This window comes from Sturnira hondurensis, unplaced genomic scaffold, assembly GCF_014824575.4.
Source record: "Sturnira hondurensis isolate 20B ecotype Veracruz unplaced genomic scaffold, ASM1482457v3 Scaffold0007406, whole genome shotgun sequence".
Lineage (NCBI taxonomy): Eukaryota > Metazoa > Chordata > Mammalia > Chiroptera > Phyllostomidae > Sturnira > Sturnira hondurensis.
In genome coordinates this window covers 12,215,215-12,239,522 of record NW_028080037.1, presented here as the reverse complement: position 1 = coordinate 12,239,522, position 24,308 = coordinate 12,215,215, and the positions used below count along the sequence as shown (strand labels likewise).

Sequence of the window (24,308 nt, the reverse complement as noted above, 5' to 3'; positions counted from 1 at the left end):
GACGATGACCATGCAGGTAGTAATCCCACGACGGATGTGGCGATGTTCCAACATGCCAGCAAAAGGAGACTGACCGGGCCACTTAGAGTGAACAGAATCTCAGGAGCCGACAGTTTTTCTAGACACAACATCAAGTCCAACAAGGGAAGTCACCTTTAAAGAAAGGGAAGTCCTCCCTCAGCAGGGCCTGTCTGGGGCCAGCCCGGTGGCGATCTATTTCCTAGGTCTGCTGGCAAAGAAACAAGGTGCCAAGTGGGGAAACCAGCCAGTCGTCAACACCCCACACCACGCGTCTCCCCCCGACCCCGGACACTGAGGGGCTGCAGACAGCATCCGCCGACCTCCGCTTCCTGCGACCACGCACGGACCACGGGCCTGGCCGCCACCCTTCTCCGACACGACAGCACATTTAGAAGGCATTTGAGGAAGGGCAGCTGTGTGCCAAGTGGCCATCCCACGTACACCGTTTAGTAACACTGAACAGTGGGCAATTCTTCGCCACAATCACTGAAGGACCACGAGGCAATGTTTTGGTGCAAAAAGGGAAGCCCTTGAAAGAGGGCCATGACATTCAAATGACCCTGAAAACCTTCTGCTGGAATAAAAATCACAGTCAAAGAGAGTTTTCCTTCTCCTGAAGAAAAAAAAAATGCTTTCCAAGGCCCAACTGGAAATGTGCTCCCAGCAGTAACAACGGCAGCCATGCAAAGTGGGGCACTCCATCAGCCAGACCCAGGTATCCGTCTCCTCTACACCGGAATGGAACCCTCGTCCCCCATGCAGGATGCGAGAAGGGGCCCCCGAGATCAGGAAACGTGCCCAGGCCCCACCCCGGGGAGGCTGCGGGCCGCACTCAAATGCCCGGGCCTGCTGGAGTCGGGCCGCCAGCCATCCCCTCGACCCCGCTATGTGTCCCCCGCTCGGGAGCTGCACGGCCCGCCCACACTTCTCCCGCACTTGTACATACTTACATGTGCCGTTGGGAGGAAAAAGTCACCCAGCGAGTTCCGCTGAGCCAGAGAGCTGTGACAGAGGGTGTGGGTTGCCTCAAAGACCACTACGTGTGAAATAAACACGGACACAGTTTTGTAATCAATGATTTTTTTTTTAATCTTTGAAAATGGAAGCAAGTGTTTTGACAGAATAGTATGGCCGCTCTATAAGAGCCGATCTAGGAGTAATTCACTGGTTCTTCTCTGGGATAGCACGGCTTTAAAAAAAAAAAGACACAACAGGAAAAATACACCACAGTGCTGCAGGCGCCGACTCTGAGTCTGGCCGGGCGTCGCTCATGAAACAAGCCACACGTCACACACTAAGGCCAGGCCAGCTTTTCCTTGCCTCCCTCTTCGCTCTGAACCGCAGTCCCTGTGGTGTTTCACCAGCATCAGCAACAATTTTGTTCACTTAATTCATTTGACATCGGAACCTTAAAACATTTCTGAATCTTAAAAACAAAGGCCCTCAGCAGATTATGTTGGTAAAGAAACACATACAAGTCACTGTCATTACTGTTTTCTCTTTATGTCTCATCATCCACATCAATATTAAAACACACACACACACACACACAAAACCACACCGAACAATCAGATGCCCTGAAATTATGGAGACAGCGATCCCAACGTCAGTTAAGAACACAGTACCTTTTCTAGGCAGATGTCACTCCCAGCGTGGCTGTGCATGCCAACCCCCGTCCACACCCTGCCTCCATCCTGGTTCCCTGCATTCAGACGCATCCAGCCAGTCGTGTCCCCACACCAGCAGGAACGTACGCAAATGAGTTCCCATTGTGGTCCCAATGGCACTATACGTTTCACGTTCAATCACAGACACTCACTCCTTGCAAAACAGAAACTCCTTAGATCTTGTTTCTCAAACATGCAATACGAAAAATTGGAAGCAGAGAGAAGTTCTAGCTAACCCTGGGATGGACAGGTGATCAGAGCTCAGCCTCTGGCCTCCCCGAGTCTGGGGAGCCTCTGTGCTTTGACGCAGCCCGGGTGCAAGCAGGAGGGGTAGAGTGGGTCAGTTTGTGTGGAGAGGGACACACTTGTGCACATTAAAGCTACAGCAGAGATCTGCGTTCCTGGTCTTGCTCCATTCTAGACCATTCTCCTAAGTCTCAGTATTCAGTAGCACCCCCTGGCCTCCCTTAGCGGAATGCAGTTAGGGCTGAAAGGCAAGGAGAGTGGAATGGCGGGGCGGGGGGTGGGGGGGCCCTGAGAGAGGTGGCTGCCTATAGGAGGAAGAGGGCTGGGCAGGCGCTCTGGTGGCGAACGAGAGCACTTCTTCCTCCAGCACAACACAGGGACAGCATGGGACACGCAGGAAAGCAGAGATCACAAGGAGCCAACGCTCCCTTCCCGGTTCCCTAGTCGGTGGTCCCCCATGTACTTGAGAGCTAGGTAAGCTGCTGAAATGGGCAGGAAGGAACACTCCACAGTACAGGCGTCGTCTTGTCCCGGTGCCCTGGTCAAGTACGGACTGAAACCTGAAACGTGATGTTTGGAGTGATGACTGCGACAGAGCCCACGTGGGTAACAAAACTGCAGAAACACATGCTAGTTTAGGTTAGATTATAATCATCTGAAGCACAGGGTAACCAAGAAGCGAAATTCCATTCTGGTACAACCACCCAATTTCTAGGAAAGAGAAAGGAGAGAAAGGAAATGGCAGGATGAACATTTTTGATCAGAAGACTCAATGCAATGAGAGGGGTGGTGACACGAATCCACGTGATTTTTCAAGTCTCCCCTGTGTGCAGTCATCGAGGTGACCGGGTCTGTGCTGCGAACGAGCCAGCACAATGTGGCTACTGCTCTGATTGTTCTCAGATGAGTGTTTATACAAAATAATATCTTATCTTCATTTAGTTTATAAACATACACAGTGCTGTCCCTTTCAAATTAAGGAAAAAAAAAAACCACACACAAATACTGCAAAGTAGCAAAATACAAAGAAAAAAAATTACTTTTGGTTTTGGCAACATTAAAAAAAAAGAAATATAAAAAGCAATGTGGCATTGGTCCCTATTTGTTAAAAAAAGGTACTTGGGCACGACACTGAATCAGAATCGGTTGGGTTTCTAAAATTCAGAGTATCTTGGATTTTAAAAGTAGCACTTTTGTCTTTTAAAAGTTCAACAAGTCACATAAACACTTAAAACATCAAAAAAGCTTTCTGATAAAAAGCCCAGCTTTTAAATCACATTTTGTTTCTGCAAATTTGGGAGACAAATTGAGTTCTCACTGGAATGTGGCCTATCGCTGGCTGACAAACCGGAAACCAATGTCTCCGACCGGCAGTGCCCCCCTAGCGCCCTCCCTGGGACCACACCAACGACCAGCTACCAAGCACGAGTTCTTGCTCCCGTTCTGGGGGTTGGGGGTCGACCTTCAGGCGGCGATCTTTGCCATCTGCTCTTCTAACTTGGAAATACGCTCATCTTGATTGCAGATTGTGTCTTTTATAGATTTGATCTCTTTTAAAATCTCATCCAACTTGGCTTCATTTTGCTAAGAGAACAAAAAAAGGAAGGGAAGAGGTGACTAAAAAGCAGCCCACAAAGTCCAAAGCAGTTGAGAACTATAAGGCATTCAATGGGGTTTTCCATTTTGGAAGTGGCAAGCCACAGCTGCCAGGTTGGGCCTCTTCAGCAAGTAATTAGCGCTCGTTGGCCCACCTGACGGCCCCAGACAGCGGCACGCCGCAGTGCTGCTTCCTGTCCCCACGCCTGCGCACTGACCTGGGCCGGCTCTCAGGACACAGTTAAACTGCAGGACAAGACCCATTCCTCTGAGGCTGCCCTAACTCCCAATCCTGCACTCTGCCAGAAGTGGCTTCGATGTGACCCGGGTGAGGGGTGAACTTCCAGAGGCCACAGAGCTCCTACAGTTTTCCGGGGAGGAACGTTCTTGGGAGCGAAATCCGTTGCCCTCTCTGCTAACTGTTCTAAGGAGCCTGAGCCTCACCTGCGTGGAAATGATTCCTTTAGAAACCCTGAAATCAACGCATGCACAAACGAGGCTGCACTCGTGTGCTTCCTCAGTCATGCCCAAACGCCAGCTCTCTGTCTCTCCATTCCGCTTATCTTCCCACTGACCATTCCCCGCCTTCCCCATCTCCTGCCCTCCCGGGCTGCAAGCTGCTTTCCCCGAAGCAGCATTCTCCTGTGCCACGCGGGTCTTCAACGTCAGGTGGCAGTTTCTACCACCCCACTGAAATGGTTCTTGCCGGGATGCCCAAGATCATCTCTGTGGCTAAATACTACTCACTGCCAGGTCCTTCTGTCACTCAGACCCTCAACAACATCTGAACCCACCTGGCACGCCCTCTTTCCCAGGGCCTTCTCTTCCTGGCATCTGTGACCCCATGCCCTTCGGTTTCACTTTACCCAAATTAGAGAAGGGGGAGGTGTACTCAGTTTGGGGAAAGACACTTAAGAAGAACCCAGGGGCTCTGGTTTATTCCTGAAGACAGAGAAGACCAAGTTGTTATAACAAAGAAGCTGAACTCGGCCACAATTCCAACATCATGACTGAGGAGACTCATAAATAAGCACACGCTATCACTTACTGAGACCCCCTTCATGGGACAGCACCAGCTGGTGCGCAGGACTGGAAGAAGCTCAAGAGGACTAGGCCTGAGCCAGGCAAGCACACCCCTCAACTGCCTGTGGTCCTTACCACACTGGTCGTGTCTGTGCTTTTCTTGGAGACAGTGATCAGGTCACACTTCTTGTTTGCAGTGGGCTTGCTATCTAGAATGTTCTTCTTGACCACCTTGAGGTCCCTGTTTTTGCCTGGAATGTACCCGTGCTTCAAGGAGATAAGGATTGGATCTGCGTTCTTCCCCTCGAACCACTCCTCGGCCTCCATTGCGGCTTCTGGCCCCGCAGTGTCCGGGTACAGGTCATCTTGGAAAAGGTCCGACTATAAGAGACATTTCGGGGAAACCCTTAGTTAGGTAAGGGAAGGTAGGTCGGAGATTTTGAAAAACTCTTTAAAACAAAGACTGCTCAGAAAACTGGACACTTACCTTCCTGGGAACAGTCATGATAATAGGCTCACACTTTCTCTCGTGAAGTTTGAAGAATCTTCAAAAGGAAAATAAAGGCAAAAGTTGCATTAAGTCAAACAGGTGGCCAAGTAGCAAACAGGCTCCATAACCACCCCTTCTGGACCACGCTGTCTGGGACGCGGAATGCTCCGCCCACCACCTCGGCTGCCCTGCCCACGGAGTAGGCAGAATTTAGGGTTCCTGGTGCACAGACGAGAAAACGAAAGTACAGAGTATCTACGCTAGCAAGTGGTGCACCGGAGACCAGAACCAGAAGTAGCCCTACGCATGACGGTAACAGTGGAACCCCTGTGATCCGGGGCAGGTCGGCTGGGGTGGAAATGACACCACCACCGACGACGATTCAGTTGTAAAAAATCACCAGACCACAGGCAGGAGGGAACGAGCACCTACAAATCAGATAGTATCTACGACTTGATGCCAGGTCTTCTGCCAACCCAAGGTGGCCAAACTAAGCACAAAAATGATTTTTTAAAGAAAAAAGAAAGTATCCTTATCCTAGGAATAAAAATTTTGGCATTCAGCCCTGGCTGGCGTAGCTCAGTGGATTGAGCGCGGCCCTGCAAACCACACGATCGCAGTTCGATTCCCAGTCAGGGCACATGCCTGGGTTGCAGGCCAGTTCCCTGCAGGGGACACACCAGAGGCAACCATACATTGATATTTCTCTCTCTCCTTCCTTTCCCCTCTAAAAAAAAATAAATAAAATCTTTAAAAAAATTTGGCATTCAAGCAAGCCACGACATAGTTAACACTCAAAAAATTTGCTCAAAAATTTGAAACTGTCTCAAATGTAGAAAGAGCAGGAACATAAAGCATGAAACCTCTGCAGTCAGTACGGAGGACCTGGGCTTGATGCCCAGCTCAGCTACCGCAGTGCCTGAGCGTGTGACCGCCTCACCACCCGCAAGGCCCTCCTCCTCACCTGGAGGTGAGAGCGCGCCTGCCGCACAGGGCGTTATGTGAGGTAAAGAGGGACCCAGGCAGCACACCATGCGGTGCCTGACACTGGGTGAATGCTCAAGACACAATACATAGGAGGGGTCCTGAATGGTTTTATGGCTTTTTAAACTTTTAGGTGACAAAAAAATAAGCGTACTCCCAAACACTGAATATAATCTTAAATTCAAATTCAATATATTTTGAAGTACATTTGATTAGTTTGGTTTAAACCACAATTTCGAATTATGTGTGAGACCTTTCCTTCACTACTCTAGCTACAGAGTTGGATGTGTTAGAAAAAATACCAATTAATACAAAAAGAGCTTTAAAATTCTTTTTAAAGATGTGTCAATTACGGGAAAACTGCGTGGCCTCCACAGAAGTGCAGCGTTGCATCATGGGTACTGGGGTCTTCGCCTGGGGACGCGGTGCTACTTGTTCTCTGGTTCCTAACGGCCTAGGCACCTGTGCTCACTAGTACTCGAGGAGAGCCCGCACCTCAGGAAGCCCACTAGCACTAGGGAATGCAGCGCGTTTTCCGGACCATAAGACACACTTTTTTAACCTAGGTTTTAGAGAAAATAGGGAAAAAAATTTTGAAGCAAAAAATGTGGCAAAAAATTTAATAACATAAATAATATAATATTTTACCAATGTAAGTGTAAACAGAACTCAATAGCAGCATTAATGACCATTATTCCTCCCAACTTTGCAAAGGGGGGGGGGCAGTGTGCGTCTTATAGTCTGAAAAATGCGGTACTTTTTAAAAAATCCAGAGCAGTACAGAGCAGCGGGGATTCTATAGCACTTCCCACACCAATGACCTCAACCCAACTCCCCGCTGCAGGTCTTTGCCTTCTCTAGTTTAAGGCCCATGGAGTCCACAAGCCATGTTGGAACCTGGTTTGCCCCCTCACAGGGCAGGAAAGCCACCCCTTATTTCCACCTCAGGGACAGGCTCTCCCCTGCTCGCCTCCCGGGGGACACTGGCCACGGCCTCAACCTGAAGACAACAGATGACAGTTTCACTACTCCAATAAGTGTCCAATACACGCAGGCTAAGCTGCTTACTGCTGCCCATCTAGTTATAGAATCTGAAGAATGGAGAGGGACAGTTAGATGAAATGATTCGGAAAGGTCCCCCCGCCCCCAAACTCCACGGCCCCTAGGATGGGCAGGAAGACCCAGGCACCAAGACCCGGGCACCGCAGAACCACAGAAGCAGTAGTGCTGCTCCCGTGGACCACAGACGGCGTAAGCAGTTCCAACACTCCACCGAGCCGATTCTTTACCTGGCAATCTCACATTTGTTGACATCAAGTCCCCTCTTGGGCATGTAACCCATCCCTCTCTGAGGCTCCTTGCTGCTGAATGTGTTGAGGTAGTGGACATAGGGGGATTCATCCGTGATCTCGAAATAGCGGATACTGCTGTCACCCTACAAGAAATCAGAGACCAGTTTGTGTTCACTATTAACTGAAACAGCTCATTTAAGTGGGCGTCTCTCTCCCCTGTAAATCATGTATTAATTAGGGCTCTGCTCCAGCAGCTGACTTTTCTTCCTCTTAAGAGGCTTGCCGAAAGCACATGGTGCGTTCTCATCCTGGCAGAGTAAGCCCTCGCTTACCAAACACCAGCATGCCCTTTAAACGGTCTCCTCTGCCCCCTGCTGAAGGCTCAATGTTACTTCATGGAGTCTGGGCTCCAAGTCAGAGTCAGGGCAAAAATGTTCCCACCTCTGCCGAACACCTGCACCACAATTTGACTTTAAAAGGCAAACAAAAGACCAGGGCTGTCGAGAGGGCAACTACCGGTCTAAGTTATAACGGGCACAGGGCAGTGTCGTTCAGGGTCCTGAGGGCACTCATGACAGTCAGATAATAATAAAAACTAAGATTTTCCCAGTTAATAAGCTTTAGTTGTATTTAACTTTACAAGGTTTGCTATCTCATCAAAATGTATAAACTTCTACAATGATCTTGCTTGGAATGGTCAGATCCTTTTTGGAGATCTGAAGCCCATGCTAGTCCAAGAACAAAGAACTGTCACACAGTTATACCAACCTGAACATGAGGGCAATTCTGCCTGGTGGGAGACGTGAGTATGTATGTATGGAGACACACACATACACAGCTGGGCGGTATCGCTCCCTAACAATCCTGTCTGTCTTCATGATTTCCATTTGTTTCAATCATATAAATAAATGTCTAAAGCAATGGAAAAAAAGCTGAACACACACTATTTGTTCTGTGCAAACTAAAAATAATTTTCCGCCTAGTGCTAACGACCCCTGGGGAACACGCCCTTTGTCTCGATGCAGTCTATGGTCGCTGTTAACCTCTGAGGGAAAAGGACTCCGAGGAAACAGGCAAGATCTCGTTTCTCAGAAACGGACCTAAGAAAACACGAAGCAGCTCCGCAGCAGCTCCGCCAAGCACAACAAGAGAGAGACACTCTGGGCTTCACCCAGCAAGGGGGGTCCTAACAGCTCTGAGGGCTTACCTCACTCCATTCCTATTAATTCACTTATTCCAACTACACACATTTCTAAGGAAAAACCTACAAAGTAATAATGAGGTTAGCACCTAGTAAAAAAAGTTTTAAAAAGTAATAATTATAAAGCCACCACCAGTTTAGTTAGGCAGAGAACGATAAGCAGGAGGAAAGCTTCTTGTTGCAGTGCGGGACAACTGTCACTTCCTGGAGCTTTAATCAGGCCGCACGTTTTCAAGCCCAGGGCCCTAACAAGGGGCTGTAGGCCCTCAAAGGCTCACTCTCCCAACATCCTTCTCTTTAAGAGCATGGCATGTAGTCTTAAGTATTAAACGCCAATCCAGAACTATCCCGACTTTGTCATTAATGTGGCGAACTGGTTACTCACCCGATACCAATGGAGAGAAATCTAAAATCACAAGCCACACAGCACCACCAGGCAAGTGCGAGACATCAGCATATAAAAATAAACACACATACACACACACAAACACACACACACACAAGAACACAAACAACAAAAGCAAAACATAAAAGCTGCCAAGGAACAAACAAAACAGCGCCAGCACGCACTCTCTGGGTCTCACTAGACAGCTCCCTGCTGACATGCGCGCAGTGCCCCAGCCCAAGCCCGAGCCCTGATTCGGTCAGAGGTACGAGCAGGGCCTGTTACCGCCACACAACTGGCAGGTTACACACTGTCCAGTCTCACTCACCTAAAACACAATAAAACCATCCTTCTTTATTTTACCTTCAGACACTCACACATCAAATTCATTGAAATGACACAATACGCTGCCCAGCTACAAAATCTCTGGAGAACAGCCCTTTCCTCCCACAGGATGAAATTTAACATTAAATGTCAGAATTACTGCTTACCTTTCCACATAGGTAAATGATACTGGTGTCGGGGTCATAGAAAGGCAGCAACACCCCGTTGCTAGTGTCCATTTCATGAAGAGCAATCGGTTCCTCCATGTTTTTCTGGAAAAAAATTACACACACACACATTTCTAAGTATCAATTTCTGTAATCTTACTATGCACTCTTTACCCCAATGAAGCTGTTTCCCCACAATAATGAGAGTGTGACCGATGCACACACGATATTCACACACGTAACCACCAACAGGGACTAAACGGGACCCAACCCGCTGAAAATCACGCCGATGTGACAGCATCGTGGATGCATACTTCGGAGTGACTCTGGGACCAAGAGCTCCCTTCTCCTTCGCGACTTTTTTTGCAAGTACTTTTTTTCTTATTATAATGTGTTCTTTAAAAAGTTACATGGAAAACCATAAAAATCGTCTCATATGCCATTATCCCACAGAAGCGATGCCCATCTCGGTCTGTTTCCTCCCAACACACGTATACACACAGCTAGGGACCACACCGTGTATGCGGTTTAGTGTTTTCCCACTTATTCTTTTTTTAAAAAGACTTTATGTATTTAATTTTAGAGAAAGGAGTAGGGAGGGACAAGAAGAGGAAGAGAAATGTTAACGTAAGAGAGAAATATCGATCAGTCACCTCTCTTGTGCGCCACAACCAGGGACCAAACCCACAACCCAGGCATGTGCCCCCACCCGGAACTGAACCAGCGACCTTTCGTTTTGCAGGAAGATGTCCAGCCAACTGCGCCACGCTGGTCAGGCCTTCATTAAGTTTTTAATGAACAAGTTTAAAACTCATTTCCCAAGTCTGGATTCCTCACGCATTCTTTTAAAAAAACAGTCAACACACACTCCTTGGGAGTGTTACAATGCATTTTTGAAAGACATTTAGCAAAAAGTCTCCAGTGGGGATGAGAACTTCACATCCAATGTAAGACAAGTGGGAGTTCAGAAAACTATACTGAGGACCCCACAATCTATGTGCCAACCCGATGACCCACTGAGAAAAGAGAGAAGGCTCAGAGCAAGCTGGCGGAAAGGCTGGGACGGGGCATACCGGGTTCCAGAGAGCCAGCTGCCGCTCACTCATGCGGCTGAAACCGGTGGTGAAGACGTTGCCATCAGCCAGAAAGATAGCTCTCATGGGCCGCGCGCCCTCGTGTGCTTTCTCCTTCTCCTGGAGGACAGAGAGCAAAGAGGCACATGACACACATTCAAACGGCAGGAAGGTGGGGTGAAAGGGTGGGGCCCATACCCCAAAGCCCACCACACCCCACACGCCATTCATGCTGACGGGGGTGGGGTGGGGGGTGGTGGTGGTGTGTGTGTGTCTCTCTCTCTCTCTCTCACATTAATAACCATCTCTCCTCCGCAGGTGGGGAAGGAGACACTGGATGATTTGGTCAAGGTCCCTCAGCTCAGGTTAGGGCCTGACTCAAAAGCCTCACTCAATCCTTCCGCCATGCCCTGCTCCTACCCAAGTCTGTGCACTGCAAAAATAAAACTATCTCTGTCACATGTTTCTTTTTTTTAAATATATCTTATTGATTATGCCATTACAGTTGTTACATTTCCCCCCTTCATTCCCCTCCACCCTGCACACCCTTCCCCCACCATTTCCCCCCTTTAGTTTATGTCCATGTGTCACAAGTTCTTTAGATTCTGTATTTCCCATAGCATTCTTGCCCTCCCCCGCCGTCTATCTTCTACCCACCGCCTATGCTACTTATTCTCTGTGCCTTCTCCCCTCTTCTCCTCCTCCCACTCCCCTGTTGCTAACCCTCCATGTGTTCTTCATTTCTATGGTTCCACTCCTGATCTAGCTGTCCTCTTGGTTTGCTTTTGTTTTAGGTGTGGTTGTTAATAACTGTGAGTTTGCTGTCCTTTCACTGTTCATATTTTTCATCTTCTTTTTCTTATATAAGTCCCTTTAGCATTTCATATAATAAGGGCTTGGTGATGATGAACTCCTTGAACTTGACCTTATCTGAGAAGCACTTTATCTGTCCTTCCATTCTAAATGAAAGTTTTGCTGGATAAAGCAATCTTGGCTGTAGGTCTTTGGATTTCATGACTTGGAATACTTCTTTCCAGCCCCTTCTTGCCTGTAAGGTCTCTTTTGAGAAATCCGCTGACAGTCTGATGGGTACTCCTTTGTAGGTGACTGTCCCCTTATCCCTTGCTGCTTCTAGGATTCTCTCCTTCATTTTAGTCTTGGCTAATGTAATTATGATGTGCCTTGGTGTGTTCCTTCTTGGGTCCAACTTCTTTGGGACTCTCTGAGCTTCCTGGATTTCCTGGAAGTCTATTTCCTTTGCCAGACTGGGGAAGTTCTCCTTTATTATTTGTTCAAATAAGTTTTCCAACTTGTCGCTCTTCCTCTTCCCCTTCTGGTACCCCTATAATTCGGATGTTGGAGTGTTTAAAGATGTTCTGGAGTTTCCTAAGCCTCTCATTTTTTAAAATTCTTGTTTCTTTATTGTTTTCTGTTTGGTTATGTTTTTCTTCCTTCTGGTCCACTCCCTTGATTTGAGTCCCAGTTTCCTTTCCATCACTACTGTTTTCCTGTGCATTTCCCTTCATTTCACTTAGTTTAGCTTTCATTTGTTCGTCTAATTTGTGACTAAAATCGACCAGTTCTGTGAGCATCCTGATCACCAGTATTTTGAACTGTGCATCTGATAGGCTGGCTATTTCTTGGTCACTTAGAAGTACTGGCTCTGGGGATTTGAGCTGTTCTTCTTCTTGAGCCATAATGTTTTGGTCTGTTAGCGCCTGTTATGTATGAGGGGCGGAGCCTTAGGTGTTCACCAGGGTGGGGCGACCCAGGTCCCTGGGTTCTGATGCTGTATGTGGGGGCGGGGTCAGTCAGAGAGGGGCAATGACGTTTGTTCCACTCTCTCTCGGATATCAGTCCCCTCTGCTGCTTCCTGAAAACCGGGCCCCCCTGGTGCTGGCTCCGAGGTGGGTGGGCCTGTGCACCCTCCGGGACCCTGTGGGTCTCTCCAACAAACTGTGAGCCTGGGAGCTTCTCCCGGCACCTCAAGCCCAAAAGTCTTTCCAATTGGTGCTTTTAGGCTTTAATTACTGTCGCTGGGGCCCTAGACTGAATGGTCTCACTGTTCACTGCTTACCTGGTTTATCTGTGTGCGAATGTGTGACCTCGGTCAGCCAGCCACCTTGCACCCTCACTGGGTCCGCCCATTGCCACCCCACACCTGGGATCTACCAACTGCTGCCTGCGCTCCTGGGTCGGTCCGGCCGATTTTTCTTGCCCAGCCCCGCTCTGCCAGCCGCTGACTCCGCTCCTCTACCTGTCTGGCTGAACGGTTCATTGTTGTCAGCCTTCTGTACAGTTCGATTTTCTGTGTTTTGGTTGCATTTGTGTTACTAAAACTTTGTTGTCTTTAAACTTGGTTGTGGGAGGAGGCACAGTGTTTCCACCTATGCCTCCATCTTGGCCGGAAGTCTGCACTGCATTCCAAATGTTTGTTTCTCAAGAGGATAATAAGCTTAAGGTTGGACATGCCTACAGTGTCTACCAATCTCACAGGAAAGAGAGTCTAGTCCAGTTAGCCCCTCCCCTAACCTTGTTTGTTCAGTGAGAGGGCACTAGAACCACCCTGGAAGGTCCAAGTAGAGAAGGCACTCTGAGCAGGGCCAGCGAGTCCCAATGCTCTAAGAGCACCAACTACAGCTACTGCCCCCCTCCAGAGATGCACTACAGAACCCCCGCATCTCCGAGAAGGGCAATTTAGGGCCTCAGATGGGGAGTGAGACATTCTCGGATTCACCATTTTCAGTCTCAACCCTGATTTAAGTCCCAAACGTTCACCTTTTGTCACGAGGTGATTTTGCAGAGGCCTGGTTTAGGTGGTAGAAACTAACACATTGACCTGATGAGAGAACTTGCTACACCTTTGTGAGACTTTAACAGTCATTTTTGAAGTGGGGTGGGAATCCATTCATCAATACTCAGCACTAAGCTGGTAACGCAGTTAACTGGGTTAGCTGGTCTAGACTTGTCAACTCTTAACAATTCTAGTGAACTAATACAAAAATATTTCTTTGTGAAAAGTGGTCACCAAATGAGAGGTAAGACTTGGGTAAAAGCTGGAAACGTACGACTCTGAAGTGACTGAGAGACAGAGCCTTTTCTGATCCACAGACATCTGCACCCAGCAAGGGCCCGCCGGCCAGCCGCCCCTGCGGCCTGCTTTACAAAGCAGATGGTTCACACTCACTCAGGTGCCACAGATACTGGGGGTTTTGTCCCAAGAGCACTTACAGCAACGATCTCCTGTTTCCTAGGGTCGATCACCCTCACTTTCTTGTCTTTGGAAGCCGTGCAGATCAGACTGCCATTCCGGTTCCAGCTCACGTTGTAAATCATGTCCGAGTGCATGTCGTCCAGGGTCGTCAGGGCCTCCCCGGTCCCCACGTTCCAGATGATGATGGCGTTGTCACAGCCTGAGAGCAAGCACAAGCGCCCCCCGATGTCAGAAATGCCTGCACAACAGCACGCTTGTGAAAACGACAAAGACACGCATTGAGAGAAGGGTGCTGACAAGAGGCCTCCCTCACTAGGAGCTAAAAACTGAAGTGACCAAAAAAAATGACAGTTGTGTAAAGGAAATCTGTGTTAAAGGAAAAATACAACCTGTCAAGTCTGGGTTTGTATGAAACAAACACAACCACAAAGAAAACAAAGAACTGCAAGAAAATGGCATCCTATGTTTTTTAAAGAGTTAACTGGGGGTCTATGGCCATACCACCCTGAACGCGCCCAATCTCGTCTGATCTGGGAAGCTAAGCAGGGTCGGGCCTGGTTAGTGCTTGGATGGAAGAGTTAACTGGGTGCGTGGACACCAAGTAATTGTCAGTTTCCTTTCCTAGTAAAACAAGTATCAGAATGAATACGGTTCACTTCTTTTCCAGAGGGACTAAAAATAAAGAGTTTAAATAACTGTTTAGGACACTCAACAGAGGTGGTGGAGGCAGGCTATTCAAATCAATGACGCTGTACAACATGGTCTTGGATTAAATGCACAGCAAATTACAGTAAGTTTAAGTAAAGGGGAGAGAACACAGGCCAAGACCATCCTGATCTGAGAAGCCCAAATTAATCACACGGACATGGAGATGCAGAAACTGTCCCCTAAGAGGCCGTACTGCTGACTCGGTCACAACCCTTCGGCTCATCCGCATCCTTCCTTCAAGGGTCTGCCCCGAGTCTCTGAGACCCCTTTAAAAACAGCATCATTTGTTGCTTCCAGGACATTATCTCAAGGATGAAGAAAAAATAAGGAATGGACATGCTGAAAGTGAATTCTTGCCAATACACCAATTTTGCAAGCACTTCAGGAAAATTAGCCACTAATACCCAGAACACAGAAGTTACCCAAGAGGGATAGGCAGGAAAGGGCGGAAGCACCGCACGGCACTGCGAGAAGCCGAGTGGACCGCTCGAGCCTCGCGAGACCTGGCCCTTCCTCTGCCTTCTTCATCACAGGCAACAGGTAACTCCAGCCACCAGGGATGGATCACAGTCTTCAAATATGCAGAACGCTGCAACCAACCATTCTTCTCCTTTGCTTGTGAAGGGGAGCACGGGGATCAGCCTGCTGATAATGCTCTAAGTTTGATCTCAGTGAGAGGAGGAGCAGGACATTTTCCACAATGCAATTCCACCTTGGGAACTGTTTTCTCTCCTTATCAGACTGAGGTCCTGAGTAGAACAATGGAAGGGTTCCCAGGCACAGTCAGCGTGATTTTAAAAGAAGAGAATCCTATGTAGTGTCTTTTTGAAAAGTAGTCCTTGGTTTCAATAGGTACCTGGCATTACATTTTTTATTTAACGCACTGTATCATTAATATCCTTTATTCCCAGTTAAAAACTGAACTGCCCCCCTCCTCTTCACTGGTCAGAGGAAAGCGCTCCGAAATTCCACCACTAACATTAGCGTCCCTTTTTTATAAGCCAGTTGTATTAAGTTGTAATTTGCATACAACACAGCACACCCATCTGAAGTACACATTCATTAAGTTCTGACAGACATGTATTCATGTAGTCACCATGACAACCACAGTACAGGGCATTTCCATCACCCCACAAAGCTTCCTCTTGCCCTTTGTACTGCTTCTCTTTTAAAAGAAGATAAAATCTAAAGTGCTTTAAAAGTAAAAAATCGGAAACAACCTCAAAGTCCAGAAATGAGGGGCTGACTTAAAAAACTGAGGTATCCCAACAATGGACTCTTCATGGAGTCATTGACAATATCACAGGAAGACCATTTAAAGGCCCATGAAGAGGCCACCTATGCAGAGTCTCTGAATCCATCCTCGTGGTTAACAACACTTGTGTGTGTGCAGAAACAGCTTCCGGAAAGAAGCACCAAATGGTAATAATGATGGTCCCTCTGGGTGGTGGGAGTACAAGGGATTTTTCTTTTCTTCCTTTTGTTTATGTGTATTCTCTATAACGTACACATACTACTTCCATAAGGAGAAAAATGTAAGTATTTCTTAAAAGGAAGAAACATATTTGCCTAACAGGGCCACCCAGAAATCAGCAGCAACACCAGAGCTGGAACCCAGAGCTCCCGGCTCCCCTGCGTCCCACCTTCTACCTCAGGAACGACTAAAATCGTGGTCCGTGGAGGGCCCCAGCTGGAACCACGGGCCTGCCGAAATCACAGGCAAATAAATAAGCAGGTATCTGTTCACTTTTTAAAGCAGGAAGTCTCCCCCCCCACCAGACTATCAGAATAGCCTCAGCACACGTGCACACATGATCTGGGAAACCACTGCGTCTTAGCCCCTCACCGTGGATTCCTAATGACCTACTTCAAACCCTTCAGAGCTCAGTCACATGCACCTGCTGCTCCCTCCACACAAAGGGATGCAAGAAGCAGTGACAAGGGCAAAGAGAGGACTGTGCGGCCCCTACCTGCGCTGAGAAGCACGTTGCGGGCGGTCGGGTGCCAGGCCACAATGCCCACTCTCTTTGAGTGGCCTTCTAAAATCACCACAGGTTCGGTCAGGGAAAGGGTGAGCCCATTTTCCGGAATCTGCCACACCTGTTGGAAAAGGAAGACAAAGATGATCCATCTTTCATGACCACATTTACAGCGACTGTCCGTTTGGGAGACTTGTTCTGCATGAACGGACATAAACACTGGTCTCAGAACGAAATGCAGGACAATGTGAAATGACTGTGTATAGGAGTTCTTAAAAATGTAGTCAGGTATTCAAGACCAGAATATCTGTAAGGCCTACAAAATGTGACCTCTCCACTTTCATTTAGTATTTGCGCTTTTATTTTACATTCCCTGTTAAGTTCAACACTCCAGTCAGAAGCATGCAAAAAAACTCCCCAAACCCAAAATACAAAAGAACTGATGCCCCCATGAAAAGCAGCAGAGGGTGAGATCCTCTGTGTCCACGGCTCCGGAGGAAAAGAGCAAAACTGACCCACCAAGGGCTCTTTGGGAGTGGTGCGGTTTTGTTTTTACTTAAGTATTTACTGATTTTAGAGAGAGAGAGAGAGAGAGAGAGAGAGAGAGGAAAGGAGAGGGAGAAAGAAAGGAACATCGACTGGTTGCCTCCCACATATGCCCTGACCGGGATCAACTCTGCAACCTAGGAAGGCGCACCACCCAGGAACGGAACCCCCGACCTTTCGGTGTACGGGACAACGCCTCAGCCACCTGAGCCACACCAGCCAGGGTGGGTATGGCACAGTTTTAAAAAACATCATATTTTTTATCATTTTACATTTGGAAAATAAAAATATATCTAATAGTTTTGCAATATGTATCACAGAAAACCAATTTTCTTACAAAAGCAAAAACAAATAGAGCGGACCTCTTCAAAATTAAAAACTTTTGTGTTTCCAAGGATATCATCAAGAAAGTGAAAGACAACCCACAGAAAGCGAAAATGCTCTAAGTGATACACCTGATAAGGGACTTCTCTCTAGAATACATAAATAACTTCTACTCAGAAAAGAAGTTCAACATTTTTAGTCATTAGGAAAGTGCAAATCAAAAACCACCATAAAACATCACTGCCCACCCACTAGGAGACTGGAATGAAAGAGTCAGATAATAACAAGTGTTGGTGAGGAGGGAGAGAAAGCAGAGCCCTCAGACATTCCTCTGCTGGGAGGGATGTGAAACGGCGCAGCACTACGTGCAACGGTCTGGAAGTGCCGCAGACGACGAAACACAGTCATCACACGACCCAGGAACACCACTCCCAGGTAAGAGAAGTAATACCACTTCTACCCAAGAGAAATGAAACGTGTACCTGAATGTTCACAGTAGCATTATCTGTAATAGCCAAAAGGTAAAAACAACCCAAATGCCCAGCAACTGACACAGTTAATAAACAAAATGTGGTGTGTCTATACAATGGAGTACTACTGAGCCATAAGAGGAATGAAGTACTGTCCTGGCCGGTGTGGCTCAGTTGGTTAGAGCAGCATCTCGTAAACCAAAAGGTGGCAGCGCTGATCCCTGGTCAGGGCACAGGCCTGGGTTGCAGCTTCAGTCCCCGGTCGGGGAGTGTATAGCAGGCAACCAATCGATGCTTCTCTCCCTACCTGCCCCTCCCTCCCCCCCCCCTCTAAAATCAGTACGTATATCCTCGGGTGAGGATTAAAAAAAGCTATTACAAAGGAATAAAGTACTGATAGTGCTACAACATGCACAGTGCTTGAAAACATGATGCTAAGTAAAAAGAAGCCAGTCACAAAAAACCACAGATGGTAGGTTCCACGTACACGGAAGGTCCAGAGTAGGAAAAGATACAGAGCCAGAAAGTAGATTACTGGTTACTTCACGCTAAGGAATTGGGAAATGGTAAAAGCTCGAAGACATGGGGATTCTCTGGAAGGTAGTGAAAATATTCTAAAATTGTCTATGGTGATGGTTGTACATATCTGTAACTATACTAAAAACCAATGAATTGTACACTCTACATAGGTGAACTTTATGTGAATTATATCTCAGTAACACTGTTTTAAAATTCCTCTTGATGGAAAACTCAGAAGATTCACCATATCTTACTAAGGACATGCCTGGGCAGCAAGGGGACAGAAACACAGAAAAGCATCAGAATATGTTTAACAACGGAAGACTCGGGTTTTCCCAGACCCAAGAACTACCCTCTAAGAACAAAGGGGCTGAGTCACAGCTAAGCTGAACAGCACCAAGAACCCTGTAGAAAACCAGACATTAGGATATATTTAAATTTGTGAAAAGGCTCATATGAAAAGTAATCATCTTACATATGAAGATTAAAATAAGTAATGTACCAGCAAAAAAAAAAAAGATTTTAAGGAACTAGTTCATGAAAAATTTAGAACTTGCCAGTAAAAAATCATGCTCAACAGTGGAACAAGTGAGAAACAGAATTTTCCTTTCTCGGGGATTTTTAAGACGCAAACAACTGTCTGTTTTCAATTGCTTAGTGGAAGAGAGAGAGGGAGTAGCTGAGCATTTAGGGTTCAGCCCAATTCCGTTGTCCTGTAAAAACATTAGAACAAAAAGTTTTCCATTCGGAAGACTGGGAAAAGTTGTGAGTTAATGACCACTCGTTTTTACAGCTAAATACAACTCCTTATACAAATCACAGCAAAGTAAATACAGCTTTTGAAGCCCATGTTTAGTTTGTCACTAATTTCCCCTGAACTCTCATCATCCAGCAAAATTTAAACAAAACAGATGCAAACAAGCACAGAAGGCGAACAGAAAACCTGCCTTGCCCCCTCTCTGTCCTTCGCCCAGACCACAGCCTCTCCCCTGCGGGGGTGGGGGGTGGGGAGGTGGGGGGGGTGGGCTTCCACTCCCCCCACCTGCCCAGCACCAAACATGCTTTCTTCCTGATAAGCACTATTTTAATCCAAGGATTTAGGATTAGTAAAACAGCTCCAAATTGAACTTGGCTATCTAATATAAAGGAAGGCTTAAATTTTGAACAGAACGAACAGGAAATGACCACTAATTTGTCAAAGCACGAAGTCTGCAGAGAAACAACCTTGAAATGAGACTTTAGTGACTCAACAGGAAATGCATCCTGCAAGATGAATTCTGACCCAGGCTTAGAGCTGAACGAGTGGTAATACCACCTACCACCTCCAGATGGCATCATAACCATGGGCTGCGGGGTTTTCTTGCAATGATTGCAAAACCTCTGTGTGTGATTGACCACGATTAAATAAATAGTGTGCTTTCTAAGTCCTTAATGAAGCATGGAGTGATGGGATGCTCTGGTTATAATCAGCATTTCCAGATTAAATATTAGGATGGAAGCAGAGCTGACCATGGCACTTCACTTTTTCCCTTTCTCTAGCTTCTTCAGCCATCTTTTCCATGAATTGCGAGGTAATTTCAACGTGGAAGCAAAACACTTATTATACAATTTTTAAAATGAGACACTCTTGTCCTTCTACATGTCACTGCTGGAAGATTCAATGGTTCCTTCAACTAGGTTTACGCATTAAATACAGGCCTCTAACCCCTTCTGCTACCTTGGTTGCTCATTCACGCACCACATCTCCGGAGCACCCATACGAGGCAGCCGTTATCAGGCAGGGTGGGAAAGGGTGAGGAAAGCAGAACCGTCGGTGAAACCGAAACCAAAGACAGCAAGGGCAAAGGCTGTGACACGCACGCCGGAGCACGCGCTCTGGAGCCAAAGGGATCCCAGTTCAGGTTCTGCCAGGGCCACTGACTGTGACGGTCCTGGGCAGACGACTCAGCAGCACTGTGCACAGAGGCGACACCAGCACCCCCACTTCCTAGGGCTGCTGCACTTGGGATATACAACCAGTGCCCCCCAAATGTAGAGACAGCACAGTGTAGGGGTTAAGAATATGGACTCCCAAAGTTGAACAGACCGTTCAATTCCTGTTTCGCTCACACATCATCTGTATGACCTTGGGGACATTGACCTAACCTGTCTGGGGCTTAAGTTTCCTCACCCATAAAATGGAAGTCATGATAAACCTGCCCTCATGGAGCCTAAGGCATTTAGAATAACGCCTGGCATAAGGCAGGCTCTGATAAGTGCTAGCTACTGGTATTACCAGGAAGCCATACAGTGCATGTAACAAGGCGATGCTGGTATAAGTTGAGTGCTCAGCAAAAATACAAGTGCCATGAGGTTAGCTTCTTGCTGTTCAAGTTTGCTATGTCCAGGAAGGCTCTCTAGGGAGATGACCTCTAAGGACAAAAAGGAATCTGGTGACAGGAGGAAGAAGGAAAGAAGGAAGGGGATGAGGAAGGAAATCCAAAACACAGATGCATATAGCAATTTTCTAAAAACTGAATGCCCCAAGGAGGCTGGCTGAGCAGCTGACAGGAAAAGGCCAGCGTAACAAAGATAGCACAGGCACGAGGACTTACAGTGGGAGGAGAAAGGGACTGGAAAAGCCTGTAAAACTAAATGAAAAGATGATGGAACTCTCGCCTCTGCTGGTAAATAAAGGTGGTGTTGTTCTCCATTGTGGCCTGTGGAAAGGAGCCGGCAGAGCCGTAAGTCTTTCCACATAAAGCGTGCACACCCCATGGTTGGCGCCCGCTGGCCCTACCCACAGGCCTGACATTATGTGGCTCTTTGCCCTTTTTAGGACTGCCTGCTGCTTCCGGGCACTGGCCTTCCAGTGCGAACTGAAGAGGTCTCGCTTGCCACAGCACCAGCACAACAGACAGCAGAGGAGCCACTCGGTGCGTGTCCAGTGCTCTTGTAGGCAACCTGGGACACATCCTGGTGTGGCAGAGAGGGCACTGGCCTGGGTGCCCCAAGTCACACGGGCTCCCGGGCTCCCATCAGAGCTGGGACACTAACTGGCTAACTGGCCGTGTTAGCATTAAAAAGGGACTTCACAGCCCTGGCCTTGCAGCCCAACTGGTTAGAGCATCCTCCAGATGCGCCAAGGTTGCCCAGGTTGGATTCCTGGTCAGGGCACATACAAGAATCGACCAACGAATGCATAAATAAGTGGAACAACAAATCAATTTCTCTAGAACTGATCAATAAAAATACAATAATTAAATATCTTTTTAAAAAATGGACTTCACGTCTTGGAGCCTCAATTTCCTTGTTTGATACTGGGGACAGCACAGGCTCAGCTTCCAATGGGGTTATTGGAAAGGTCCAATGAGCTAAAACATTTTGCGCATGCAAGCACTACCTTAACATGAAATACTCAAATAGGACGACCTTTGACAAAACTGTCACTCCCTGAGCCTGTGTTTCCTAAGTTGTAAAACGGGAGCCACTTAACTTTGCTGGTATAATGATTCAGTATAATCACACACACTAATCAGGCTTAGAAACAGCACTTAGCAAAGAAAGTCCCTGCTATATGTTCACGACTATTTTTCTTCCTGTTACTATGACCACTATGACCCATGTGTATTTTTAAGAGTGAACATAATTTCCTGGAATGAGTTTTATCTTCAAGTTAATTCAGCACTGTACCCAAGAGTCTAATTCACGTCCCCCAAATCCCATGTATGGAGGCTGCAGTTCACACGTAGGCCAGCTAGCACAGACGAGGACAGCTTTGGTCTCCAGGCAGGTCCCTGAGCTTCTCTCTGTCTCACAGCCACAGGCTGGTGCTCTAATGCCCCGCAGCCTTTTCAAAAATAGGCAGTGAGTAGAGAGAAGACAGGTACCAAACCTCCACTGTGCTGGGAGTGGGCGTCTCAGCCCAGCAGGGGACTGTAAGCTACATCTCCCCTCCAGTCAATTCTTGTTTTTGTTTTTTAAATAATAATGTGTGTTCCTGAAATTTTCTATTTGGACAACACATTACTATGGCAATGTTTTGTTTTGTCCTGTTTTGAAAGAAAGGAAAAAAAAATGCAATCAGTCCCAAGGGCTTCCAGATGAAAAAGTGAATCAATCAGTGAAAACCCATCCCGGTTCTGGAAGAAAACACAACTTCAAGCGCATGTTCGGAAACTACTGTTATCACCGCCATCCTTTTCACAAGGGAAGTTCTAACTGGGAAAAAGGACGGCTCAGGAGAACATTTCCAACAAGAAAAAAGGAAAATTAAATGTCGGCTTCTCTGAAGCAGTAATTTTGAAATGCAATTTGTTTGCTGGTTTTACTTCTGACACACGGGGCCAAGCTAAGCACACAAAGTGATTCCTGACCCTGCTGCCCTGGCTTACACACCCATCCGGGACTTGCTACTGGGCTAGGCACTGGGGTTACGGCCACGAAAAGGGCAATTCCCCGAAAAGCTGTGTTTTTTAAACGTGAAGGAAACCAACTCCAAAGGGAAAACGAAGGAAAGCGATGCTCTTAGGAGGCAGGAAGAGGCGCACAGATTCTGTGGCAGCTGCAGAGCACACAGCCCCAAGGGGTAGGACGTGCTGAGTCACAGCATTCATAAGTGACCCGTGGTGTTAAGAACAACCTTAGTTTTGGGAAGATCAAGGACCGATTTGGGTCAGCTGGGTTCTGATTGGCCAAGGCTCTCAGACCCACTGGCAGATGGCCCGGGTGTAACCCGTACAAGAAGGGAATGACCTGAAGCGCCACTGAAGACTGAGAGGGACCGGAATCCTGAGGAACACACTCTCATCACCAACGACATCACCACCATTTTAATTTGCAAACAAAAACTGTACTAGAAAAAGTTACATCGGAAGCAAAAATGTATCAAAGAGGGGGTTGCTTTTTGTTAATTTCCACAGAGGTGGGAGACTGAGGAAAATGGAAGTGTCCATTTCAACATGACCACGTGGGGACTGTTTAGATTAGAACATCCAGCCGGAGACAAACAAGTAGACACCCACTCTGCCTTCAAGATTTTTCCCCTCTCGCAGACGCCCGCGGCAACCCTGCTGAATTAGCCGGTCTTTCCATTTGTGTTTGATTACTACCCTGCAGACAGAGGACACGGTGGAGTCGACACCAATCATAAAACTTAGTTGGGCTACTCTCCGTAGTATTGACAGCACTGTTCTTTCCTTGGAGCTAGAATTTTCCCAAGTACAATACCAGTGGCCACAATCTCTAAAATTCTCTGTGAGAAGACACTGTTGGAGGAAAAAAACTTACAATACCCCAAATACGGAAAACCGAGGGTGAAATGCAGTTTCTAGGAGGAAGGTTTGCGTAACTGAATTTGCTGGTTTAAAACATCACTTCAAATGGAAGTACATTAAAAGTATTGATAGTACCTTAAATGCACATTAAAGTACATTTAATTATGCCAACATAATTTACTTTTAGGCTGCTTAACGAAGCCATCTCTGAAAGATGGAGTATCATAAGGCCAGTACCATAAGGCCAGCTTCTTCTCCTGAGACTTCAATCAAAGTGACATCACCGTCATGAAATCAATGCTCACAAAATAGCAAATCAATGCTTAAATGCTTAGGACTTAATGGAATTATCCCATACATATAAGAAGCAGGTTTTTAATGAATTTTTTTAATTTTATTTATTTATCTTTAGAGGGGAAGGGAAAGAGAGAAGGAGAGAAATATCAATGTATGGTTGCCTCTCGTGCATCCCCTGCTGGGAACTGGCCTACAACCCAGGCATGTGCCCTGACTGGGAATCGAACTGCGATCGTCTGGTTCACAGGCCTGTGCTCAATCCACTGAGCTACACCAGCCAGGACCAGTTTTTTAATGAATTTAATCAGTTTATACTTCATTTCATAAACCAGTTCTGTTGTATTTTTTCTACTGAATATTTGCTAAAGATATTCTTATGCTGCAAATTCACTTACAGGTAAGTATCAAAACTCACTGCAAAAATAACTAATTCTACATTCATACTTTCCTTGATCCCTTCAATTGGCATGTTCATCATATCATCATTATTACAAGCTTACACACAAGGAAACTGAGACCGAAGCATT

The 24,308-nt window shown here is 46.9% G+C and overlaps 1 protein-coding gene across 3 annotated transcripts in view; it reads right to left on the bottom strand.

The window, feature by feature from the left end:
• Positions 1-1,084: 1,084 nt before the first annotated feature.
• CORO1C (coronin 1C) overlaps positions 1,085-24,308 on the bottom strand; it is a 78,323-nt gene continuing 55,099 nt past the window's right edge. For all 3 annotated transcript variants that reach the window (XM_037052342.1, XM_037052343.1, XM_037052341.1), the window contains exons 4-11: positions 16,362-16,491; positions 13,701-13,882; positions 10,470-10,589; positions 9,397-9,501; positions 7,317-7,462; positions 5,041-5,098; positions 4,689-4,934; positions 1,085-3,518 (exon numbers count right to left, since the gene is read on the bottom strand). In XM_037052342.1, the coding sequence (XP_036908237.1) occupies positions 3,399-3,518; positions 4,689-4,934; positions 5,041-5,098; positions 7,317-7,462; positions 9,397-9,501; positions 10,470-10,589; positions 13,701-13,882; positions 16,362-16,491 (1,107 nt within the window). In that variant the 3' untranslated portion in view covers positions 1,085-3,398. The remainder of the gene's footprint in view (positions 3,519-4,688; positions 4,935-5,040; positions 5,099-7,316; positions 7,463-9,396; positions 9,502-10,469; positions 10,590-13,700; positions 13,883-16,361; positions 16,492-24,308) is intronic.